The sequence below is a fragment of the Centruroides vittatus genome, unplaced genomic scaffold, assembly GCF_030686945.1.
Source record: "Centruroides vittatus isolate TY-2023 unplaced genomic scaffold, ASM3068694v2 scaffold_3293, whole genome shotgun sequence".
NCBI classification, from domain to species: Eukaryota; Metazoa; Arthropoda; class Arachnida; order Scorpiones; family Buthidae; genus Centruroides; species Centruroides vittatus.
Window position 1 is genome coordinate 795,762 of NW_027122702.1, and position 12,182 is coordinate 807,943.

At 29.1% G+C, this 12,182-nt stretch overlaps 1 protein-coding gene across 2 annotated transcripts in view; it reads right to left on the minus strand.

The window, feature by feature from the left end:
* The window catches only part of LOC136988345 (uncharacterized), a 33,956-nt gene extending 26,405 nt beyond the window's left edge, over positions 1 to 7,551 (minus strand). The window contains exons 1-4 of one of the 2 annotated variants that reach the window (XM_067286228.1): positions 7,430 to 7,551; positions 3,650 to 3,789; positions 510 to 647; positions 283 to 426 (exon numbers count right to left, since the gene is read on the minus strand). In XM_067286228.1, the coding sequence (XP_067142329.1) occupies positions 283 to 426; positions 510 to 647; positions 3,650 to 3,777 (410 nt within the window). In that variant the 5' untranslated portion in view covers positions 3,778 to 3,789; positions 7,430 to 7,551. Of the gene's footprint in view, positions 1 to 282; positions 427 to 509; positions 648 to 3,649; positions 3,800 to 7,429 lie in introns of both variants that reach the window. The other variant, XM_067286229.1, reaches the window with a different exon arrangement.
* Between the last annotated feature and the right edge of the window lie 4,631 nt (positions 7,552 to 12,182).

Genomic DNA, 12,182 nt, shown 5'->3' on the forward strand with positions numbered 1-12,182 from the left:
TGGACAGCCTACATTGTTGAATATTGGAATAAAACACAGTGAAAATACTAAAGTAGAAGCTTAAAAAATTAATTAACAACAGATTATTTTTATGGTATATGTATATGTTTTTAATTGTAATTTCTGTTTATGTATTTTTCACTTGTTTGACTATGCATGTTTATTATTGTCACTTAGTGTAAATGTGTTTTTCTAATTAGTGGCTTTACTTTGACTTTATAAGCAATTGCCTAATTTTGTAAAATAAATGTATAAAATGAGTTAAAATTAATATGAACTCACCATGTAATAAGCCTTTCATGATGAAGAATACGTGTAACAAGAGACCATTGAAAATGACATAGCAATATAAACTGAAGTAAGCGAAGTATTCTAGCGCTAAACATCAACTGTGGAAAATGTATTCCAATAAGCCATTTTGCAATTCTGAAAAAAATTAAATTATGATCAATTAATTTAATTACATTTAATAGATTAATGAAAGAATTAAATTATTATTTAATACTCACAATAAAGTACATTCCAAAGAAGCAAAATAAAATATTAAAAACTGATGAATTTGAGGATGATGCAATGTATGCAATCGTACAACACGATAAACACATAAAAATAAAGTCAAAATACCCAAGGCAGTCAACGTTCCAGTCCTAAAAGATTGAAAATAATATTCTAATCATTATAAATTTTAAATTTATTCAGCCATAATTAAAATCACTTAAAATACTTAAATATTTAATACCATAATAAAAGTTGTTTACTGTAAAATAAAATTATTAATATTCAAGTAAAATATAAATTATTTAGTAAAGTCAACAGTTAATAATATCAAAACCTATAATAAATTACAATATTAAGTACAGTACAATATATATACAAGTAATATTAACATTTAAATAAAATGGTAAAACAAATGATAGAAGAGCAGGAAGTTTTCTTTAATACAAAAGTCCAATTTTAAAGGATATATTCTTAACTTCTCCATGTTAAGAATAAGATCCTACTCCAGCTATTAAATATAAGATAATTCTTTTATAAAAACCCAATCTGATAGTGTTTTGCTATTTTTGTACCTTAGTTTTTTTTCCATCTCATCAGAATAAACTTGGTATTAAGTCATTTCATCTTTTCGAACCATTGAAAAAAATATTAATCTGATAAGGAAATGAATATTACAACACACATCTTTCACAACATTAATATCTTAAACATGGCTTTGTGCTAGAAGAAAAATCTCATCTATATCGTATACTAGCTGACCCGGCAACGCGTTGTTGTGGCTCAAAATGTATCTATTATAAATGTATAACACTTCCCCCCGTGGGAGAGGGGGGAATTTCAAAAAATCCCTTCTTAGTGCACATTCTCTTGACGTACCCTATTAAAATGCAATCAAAAACACATCTAAAATAGTATAATAAAAGCTGAGTTCTTCACAGTAAGCCTTAATCCTGTCCCTCTCCTCCGCTGGGAAATATCGAAAAATCTCTTTTTAGTATATATTCTGTTGATGTAACCTATTAAAAACGCAAAAAACTGCATCTAAAATAATATAATAGAAGCCAAGTTCTTCACAGTAAGCCTTAATCCTGTCCATCTCTCCCCAGTGGGGGAAATTTCGACATATATATTATATAAAAACACGTGCGTATTCAAATGCAACGTTGTGTCAAAATTTCAAAGAAATCGGTAGAAACAAACAAACGTTATATTTTATTTATATAGATAGATAGAAAATGATCTGCTTCAGTCCATTCTCACAGAAAAACATAATGCCTCACAGAAAAGCAAACTTAGGTCGTCTGAAGTTAGTGCCATCTGTTGGACATAAAAGCCTTAATCCATATATAAAGATATTTTTGGAAGGGGGAAATGGTGGTCTTCACATGTGCCAGAAACCTTCGCGGGAGTGTATTAAACAACTTCCCGAAGTTTCATGGCAATCAGATAAATGGTGTGGTAATGCATAAAGGACAAACACATAGACAGACAGACATTCATTCGTTTTTATATATATATAGATAATATAGTTACGTGTGTGTATGCGGCAGCAACTAAGATCTCATTCTTTTATCTTTTCATATTTAGTTTGATATCTTTTAAACATTTAATAAGTAAAAAAAACCTTTATCTATTATTTTATCATTTCTTCTCTAGATATTAGATTAATTATATATAATTTAAATAATATGGAGGAAAATATATATATATTTAAAAATCAAACAGTAAATTATGTTTCTTAATCCTTATTTAAAGATTGCCACCAATCATTGCGAAACGTTTTTAAATTGTCAAATTTTGTTCTTAACCAATGTTCTGATTCTGAGATTTAAGTTTAAGGTGTATGGGTAATTTATAATTTACAGTTTAATTTTAAAAAACTTTAATAATCTTTAAACTTTTTATATTTACTGGTAAATTTGCCTTTGACAGATTATATGAGGTTTAGTAAAAGGAAATGAAAGTACTACTAAGTATAATATTGCTTGAAGAAAAAATTAGTTTACGTCACAAAACTCCTTTAAAAACAATATTCCTGGTAGATGTATCATTATCATCATTATTTTGTGTAATAATTTACAAGACAATTTTGTGCCAAATTGTCTTATAAATTATTATTCTTATAGCTGTTTCGAGCCCAATAATATTCAGCATTGGTTGGTGTGTAGCTTTATAATATATTGGATTTAGTGATGATGTTTTTTATTTTGTGTACTTTTTATTTTCATGAGAAAATGTTTTTGGCTGAACTCAATGCAATTTTAAAGAAATTATTCTGATTAAGTCTTTAATGGCTTGTCTGAGATTCTTTAGTTTTTTCTGGCTGTTAACTTAATGTAGAAGAAAGACAATGACAACTTCTTAGAACTTCCTTCAGATATGATAATTAATTGTTAGTTCATTAATATACAGTGGCAACTCTGGCCACCTCTGACCAGAATTGCCACTGTATGTTAATGAAGTTACCAACCAAGATCCCAAAAATTACAGTAGTCTCGGTAGTTCAAGGTACTACCAACCTTAAGCCAAAGTATATATACTCAACCAGAATGCACAAAAATTATCTATTTAGGTAATTAGAATCAAGTGTGTGATGAGACACCATAAACTGAAATTGCAGGCCCACCAAAAGGTCTAACATTGGCTTTCAATTTATTGTATTGTGAAATGAGATGCCAAATATTTCCAGATATAGTTGCCCCTTCTCCATATTGTACAAGACATCATGTATTTTAAGTGCAACATATTATCATTATCATTACTAAAGCAATATTTTAATATAATATAGTGGATGTATTGTTATCATCTATTTGAATGTCTCATATTTCATAACCTGTGAGGGCTTGTCTAGTTGCAAACTATTTTATAATTTTCTCCATTTCTTAGCATGTTGTTATGTACTACTTAGATATGTACCTATGTGCCAATAAAATAAACACTACATTATTTAATGTCTTTGCAAATTACTGTTTTCCATTATATATATATATTCTGTATACTTCAAATTTTCAATTGCTTGAGGTTGTCTCACTTTATATCATGTATACCTGGCAGTGTGGATCCAAAAATATATCATCTCATAATACATGATATAACTTTTATCGGGATACATTTACAATACATATATACTCTTTTAATAAAATTAACTTACCTGACACAAGCTAACGTGTTAAAATGACCAAAGCAACCTTTATTAATTACATCAATTGTTATATTTTCCAATTGAATACCATTGTCTGAATTTGGGAGGAGGTTGTTCCAAAAGCCACTTTGCATCATGTCATTATCACAGTTGATTCACCTGCATAAAAGAAAGAAAAAATGTATTACTATATTTTCATCTATATTGTCTGTGGTGACAAATAACCCACAATGGCACAGAAATTTGCACACAGAAAAAAATAAAATATTTGCCTAACCTGCCCAGCATATACTCTATATTTATGGGAACAACTAATGCTCCATAGGTACAAACCTGTGATCGCAATTTAAAACTTATATATAACCCACAGCCCTTCGAATTGTCTTTTAAACAGTTAACTTGAGGATTATCTGCACAAAAATATGACAGTCAGAAATTACTAAAAACTATAAATTTCTTTTTTAAATTACTGAAAGTTTTTTATATAGATCAGACTTCAGTATACATCATTTTGGCTGATATTCTGGTAATGTAAATTAATTAGTTCTTTTATCGACAAAGATCAGGAGATAATCTTAAAGTGGATCTTTTAGTCTATTACGGTATATCAGAATTTCTTTTGTCAAGCATTAAAATGAATACAGTAGACTGTTGATTTAATGGAGTTTGGATTTAATAAGCAAAAAATTTTTGTCCTAAAGGAAAAATTTATAATCATTATTTGTGGATAGAGAACACTAAGAGATTCAGTGAGTATGTATTACTTAATGTACCGTAATGATATTTTATTCATGCTTATACATTAAAATAACATTTTAATACATACTTTATGTTGTAGGTTTATTACTAATATATGTTTTTAAAACACATTCAATTTAATGCACTTTCAAGAAAAACAAACACCCCCTTCCCCAATTAGTCCATTAAATTGAGGGCCTACTGTATATATAATGCAAATGAAAGCCATAAATTGCAAATACATACAGTAACTTTATTAACTTTCCTATCAAATTATTTAATGGAAAAAGTTTAAAATCTATTTGTTAAGAAACTAAATAAGAAAACTGTCCAATAAAAATTTTGTTATGTAAATTTTTTTATAGTAGTTCTTATATTGTTCTAAGCAAACATCTATATTAAAAATAAACTTAAATATTAAATAAACTCTTTCTTTATTCAATTAAAACATCATTAATTATTCAAATAAATTTATATTTTCTAAAATTCAATACAAATTTATTTTTTCAATGAAAGAAAAGATAGAAGTTACTTTTAAGACATTTTCTTATATATACAATTTAACTAAAAGTAACTTTGATAAAAGAAAAAATGCCAATTTTCTCCTTCTACTAAACATTTAAAAAACTTTATACTATCTAATAATCTTTCGAAATTTACTAGAATTTTATTTCATAGATTTTAAAACTATCACACTGTCAAATCACTAGTAACATAGATATCTTATATCAGTAAATATTTTTTAAAAATAAGATAATTCTTAATTTCAATTTTAGAGCTATAGAAATGATAGTTTAAAATGAAATATGACAAATAATTGATTTTTAAAACATGTAAGACTGTGAAGAAACATCTTTTTTGTCTGCTAATTTAACAAGAATGAATCCTTCCTGGAATTATTTTTTGTTCCTTTGAAACAAATGAAAGCTTAATTTGTTACAAAGGGACAAATTAATTCTTTGTAATTTGAAGGATTATGACTTTGTTATGAGTTTATGACTAGTCCCAAGTAGTTTTTAATCCCTTGCTACTCAATCACTTCCTGTCTTCCAGCTAAACTGGTAAAGGTTTCAAGGTCAAATTAACAATTTTAGACACTAAAGAAACATCAAGAGACAACTGATACATGTTTTACAAATATAAAAGTCAGGCAGGAACAAACTGAGGACCCCACACCAAATACAGTCTAACTATCAAGACTCTTAAATACATTTATATTAGAAGTAATTTATAATAAGTCTAAGTTTTCTGTCCAGTGAAAAAGATCCTAAGAGATCCTTCCACCTTAACCACTGAGTTAAAACAACTTACTCTAACAGAAGACAAATACTTCACTGGTTTAGATTTTGTTTTGGTGTACTTCTATACATATGCCTACATACACTCTTAAAGTAATCCTACATACTTTACGAGATTTCTCAATGAAAATGGTAAACTCTGCATCAAACCACCCCCCTCAAATGTTGGAACTAGCCCATCTATGTGTCATGTGTCAGTTTTTCAATACAAAAACTAAATTTATATACAGAAATGTCAGGTACCAACGAGCAGCCCTTTATCAGATGACTTTGCTGTACCGAATACAGAAAATCTTTTGAGAGTAAAAATTATCATTTTAAGCAATTTTTAAATAAATTAATTTAATTTTAAATTAATTATCTAAATAATTATATTACACAATGTAAATTTTTCATTTCTTTTTTAAATAAAAGCAGTTCTTTTCAAAAACTTTTATAAAGTGCTCTTCTATAATTTTATAATGTATAAAAATTAGATTTTAGTTTCTCTCATTTTGAAAACATCACACGTTAGACTAAAAAGGCTTTTATTGATTTCTTTTAAGAGCTTATTTTTTGTTAAGAGTTTAAAATTACAATAAGAAAGTAATGCTAAACTTTATAAGCTTTTAGAAATAATTTTATAATGTATAATAATATTTCTGTATTTTACTCTTTATTTGAATATTGATAGGATTGCTGCTAGTTAAAGAAAGATGTAAATTATTAAACATTTATAATGTATACTCCATTTAACTGAAATGTTAGAATTATATTAACATATTAAATTTAAAACAATTTATAGGACTCACCGAACAGAAATCCATAAATAATCTAGTACTAATGTAAGGAATATATTAACATTAATAGACCTTTAGAAAAAAACTCTTTGAAAAGAATCCAGAGCATTTGACTCTACTCTTGAGAAAGTTTTGCTGAATTCACTAAATATCAATACAAGATTCATCTCATTTGGCCTACAACTTACAAGTTAGTCACACACCCATGATCAAATAGCTAATTAGGGAAACATTCCGAAACACAAATTCTTCTCTTACATAAACAAAAAGTAGGTAAAGCCACAAGTATATAAGATTACATAGCAAACATAACATGAAATGACATAGACTATAAAAATACATATTTGCCAAGGTTAATTCTGTTTGACACATACCTCAAACTGGCTTCTTGGTAGCAACACTTAATCTGTACGACTGTAATCGTATTACTCACCTAACAATTTTCAGATTGTCAAACCTATCGCCAATTATCAACAGAAAAAAAATCCTTAAATACCTACGTAATTCTAAGATGATGGTTATCAAATATTATCACTTTAGAAACATATTTTCCTTTGTTTTTTTGTATTTTAATCAGTGCTTGCTTATTAACAAATTCACACAACAGTTTTTTTAATTGTAACCTTTGTAGGGGTTAACTTTAGGTCATTTGTTTATGTAAAAGTTATGTAGAAAGTACCTGAAAGTAACTTCTACCACAAAATGAAAGGAATATCTCAGCTGATAAATGGCTAATCTACACAAGGATGACCTATTTTCTGTTGTTTTTTTTTCTTTATTAAAAAAATAAAAACAACAGGTACATTTTTTAATCCAAAATTTATCATCAGATCTTACATTCTTTTTAAATAAAACAAAATTTAATGACATTAACACATTAGGTATAAGTTATATTTAAGTTAATATTTAATTACCTTGTTACCATTTAGCTTATTGATGGAATTTTTATATAAATAGAGAATTAAAAGAAAAAGTAAATATAAAACTTACCGTGAAAATTATACTAAAGGAAATGAAAACAAAATAAAAATAAAAATAAAAACAAATGACTAATTCATCTTCCTTCCTTCCTATCTACAAGCTTATTGTACGTCACGTGACACGCCAATTAGAAAAATTAAAAACATGATGCCAGATGACAGCGCCCCCGCATCGAAACGCATTTTATTGTTATTTCTAAAATTGATTTTCGTTTATTGACTAATTTGTTTTCTATATTTATCCTAAATAACAAACGAAATTACGTTTCTAAAAATTACTTTCAATAATTGCTTCGATGTAAGTAGCAAATTTATAAATTTTTGTTCCAATTATGACAAGACGATTTAATGTCAAATGAATGTAATTACGAAAGAATTTTTTTTTAATAAAAGAAAAATAAGTTACTAATTCAGTTTCTAACTAAGTAAAAATAAATTTATTTTATTATTTTTGAAGTTTTATTTCGTTCGGTGTTAATAAAAGTTTGCATTAGTCTCGAGTAAATTGGCGGCTTTCCTAACCTCGGCCTTAGTTTGTGATGTCACTAGATCTTATTCGCTTATTTCATTTTTTAAATTGTTTATATCGTAATTTTTTTATAAATTAAAATACTTTATATGTATATATATATTTCTTTTAATCTTTCGAGATTATTTAAATATCCATTGTTTTCGAGTAAATGCGGAACTATCGTAATCTAAATGGCATTAGTTTGTGACGTCATGAAAAATGGATTCGTTTTCAAAATCATTATTATGTTTCTTTTTTATTATTTATACTATATTTATTTATTTATCCATCCATTCATTAATATTGCACACAAAAGGCTTGAAATTCAACAAATAAAAAATAAATTTGGCGCTACTTTAAATATTTAATTTATAATTTAGAAATTATAAATCATTTATTCTCTACACTTTGCCTCTTATTCCAATAAAAATTTTATTTATATTAACATAAAATACACTAATAGTAATTAAAAAAACATATTTTTTAATGCTAATAATTGTTACTTCATGTAAATTATAAGTGATGTTTGTATGTTGTTAACATATGTATGAATGTAATTCCTAGCAATTGTAAATAATAGGTGAATTTACAGTATTACAAATGTCATGCATAGTTCATTTATAACAGATGTCGGCCGAAACCAAACACCTGTAAATGAAGGAAATATATAAAACAATGGATTAATTAATTATAATTAACTATACCTGTATTTTAAAAATATTTGTTATGTTTCTTATTAGTTAAAAATAAAATGATTTATAGGTTTTTTCGTTTATCTTTGATATACATTCAAATCCTGCCAAATGCCGAGGCGTCTAAGAGAAGTCTACCACTCTGGGGAAGCTAGGATCAAATCTGAACGAGCAACTTCTCCAATTTTTAGAGGGGTGTCTGACCCAGATATGTCGGGCCCCGTCTCTCACCACCTGGCTCTCCTATCGTGGGCTTGGTCGAACTCACGATGGCCTAAAAACATTAGAGTTTACACGACGAAAATAGTTAAAAATTAAAAAAAGGATAGAACTTCGGGCATGTACGCGCTGATAACGAAAGTTTTAGAATTTTCATTTTAAAATCGCTGGAAAATTTTTTATAAAATTATTTAATTACTAGCAGATAAGTCCGGCATTGCTCGGGCAAAAAGTAATGATAGCGAAGATTAATATTACATTATAGCCAATCTTACCCGTTTTTACAGAATGCAAGAATTAGGTCCCCCCTGTTTCCAGACTAGAGAATTTTTAGATGGGTCTAAAAACATGTTCGATTTCCTGCAAAAACGCAAAAAACCGCATCTGCATCTGTAAATCTTGCACGCCGCTTTCTCTTAACACTTCCTCTGTTAAGGAATACACTTCTTTTATCCCCACGTGGTACCCTACTAAAACGCAATTAAAAATAAAAAAATTGCATCTAAAATAGTACAGTAGAAGCTGAGTTCTTTAGGGTAAGCCTTAATCTTTCCTTCTCTTCGCAGCGGAAGGGAATTTCGAAAAATCCCTTCTTAGTGTACATTCTCGTGCAAAACACCGCATCTAAAATAGTACGAGTAGACATTATTGTTTACTATATCATATATTTTTCATTTTTGATTTCTTTCGTCTAGCTTATCTTTTTCTTGAGATCGTTATGATACGACAAATCCATGAGAATTTCCTGATAATGAAGGACAGTGCCAAACACATTCCGATGTGAAAATTGTATTATTTATTAATTATATAACGGTTACGATTGCGTTAACGGTTACGAAAACATGCTTAAGCAATGGCGTCTCGAACGGGGCACAATCGGTAACTAGTTCTATGATTTTTTGTTTAACAGATTATATACGGATCGCCCGGAAAAATGTTATGCGTTTTCTGAATGTCTATTAAATATACCTTCTTTTTAAAAAATAATAATTAAAAAAAACTCACATTTCCTTAAACTGTATATTTACCGAATCATTTATAAATTGATGTAATACTTATCGTTCTTTGAATTGTATTTATACTGTACATTGTCACAAATGACATAAATTACGAGCAGAGAAATCACTTTTTTGCGTTTCTATTAAAAAAAATTGTTACATTCACATCGCGTGTCGAACCGTTATGAATTCGTGATCGATGGATTATGAAATAAGTTTTCATAAAAGAAATCTTTTCTGAAAATTCTACTTATTGAAAACAATAATATACTTTGTCTTCCCTTTTAACAATGTCTACACACTGACGTTTAATATACAATTTTTATATTATAATTACATTAAACTATAAAACTCTGCGAATTGATTCATTTCGTGTAGACATTTTTTGAGGTAACGCACAAAGAGTTTTCTAAGTACAGTAGAGCAGAAGTGGCCAACAAGTCGATCGCGATCGACCGGTCGATCGCCAAGCCAATTTTGGTCGATCGCTAGCGATGTCTTGACTTAATGTATTATATTTGTAACCGAACGCAACTGTATGCATGCAGTTATGACTCGACTCATAAGCAGTGAGTGCACTTCGTACTGAAACGGTGTATAAACATAGTATGTATTTCACACTTCCCCCTCCCCATTTAGACTATGCCTATGACAACAAGTCGATCGCGACACATTTTTACGATAAAAAGTAGATCTTATGTGCACAAAAGTTGGCCACCCCTGCAGTAGAGCATAGATTATCCGAAACAATCGGGACTGCGGTTGTTCGGATCATGTACGAAAAAATATAAGCTATCCCATATTGAAATTTTGGTTAACGTTACCTATGGTGCTAAAATGGCGGCTCGTCTCTGATTCCAGCAAACAGAAGAAAGGAAACAGTGGGGACGCACGTTCTAACCTAACCTAACCTATTCTAATAATCATGGTAATTTATTAGAATAGGTTAGGTTAGGTTAGAACGTGCTCCCCACTGTTTCCTTGCTTGTTTTTCTGGAATCGGAGACGAGCCGCCATCTCGATACCTAGGGTAACAGCAACCGAAATTTTTCTTTGTTGCGTGTCGCTTCGCGTTGAATTTTCGTCGCTGTTAAGTCTAACAAAAATTTTTTTAAAATAAAATCGTGGCTATTGTATCGTTAAAAATTATTTCTTTATTTTGCCGAAACAAAATAAATATATTGAAAAATATAAAAACAAATAAATTATACTTCAGAAGTAAATCTAGTATCAAAAACCGCAAAATCCTTCCGATTCAGCACGACACAGTTCTCAGAAAAACACCACACAAACAAGTAAAACTTACCAGTCAAGATAGGGGATAAAAATGCCTCGTTCAAATTCTGGCGCCTTCTTAAATACCCTCTCATAGACGTGTCAGTGCTGCCAGCTAAAACACACACACCAACAAAAATACTATTGGAGTAGCCCAAGACAGCCAAATATTCCAGTACCACAGCACTGGCGAAAATTTGAATTTACCGACTGGAACGCTTTCGGTTAACCGTTAACGGTTAACCGATGCTCCGGTTGATCGGTAGTCGGATAATCGATGATCTACTGATTCAAACACGAAAATAGTTCATTTAAGACATGATAGATGGCGTTAGAAGAAAAAAATGGTGCTATTGATCGTCACACCGTCGATTTGATCAATGAACCTGTAGGGTATAATCCTCATCTGGAATGTATTTCCGTCTCATTAAAAATTTAAAATGTAAACTGTCGCTACAGGCATTTAATACACGAGTTTCCTCTTCTGGCATAAACGAAACGAACAGAATAACTATTTATCTAACTACTTTAGAAAGTTAATAATGCAATTTTATTACTATATAACAACATTTCTGATATATAGTAGCGTCCTAACTGCAGTTCCATAGGTGATACCGGGCATTATATAAAAAATAGGCATTTGCATCGAGTTAATGAATTATTCAATATTTTAAAAGAGGCTATACATAAAATACCAAAATAAATAGTTGCTAAATCATATATAAACAAGATTAAACAGAGGAAGGTATTGTGTGGCCTATTGGTTCGAACTAGATATCAAAGAGGTATCAAAATTTAATTTCTTTTTTCTGAAAAACATGATAGGAAAGCGAAATTTCTTTTGATAAATGGTTTAAAAATCTGTTTTTATTTGTTTTATTGATTTTATTCGTGTATTTGTATGGCTTTCGAAGAGGATAGAGCTCCACATTTGTAACTGTCTTGCCATCTCTTTCAGAAGATATATGTACGGCAGAGTATAGCAGGATCGGAACTTTGCGGCCCTAAACTATAACAGATCATAAACCTTCCCTTGCACCAATGATAAAACA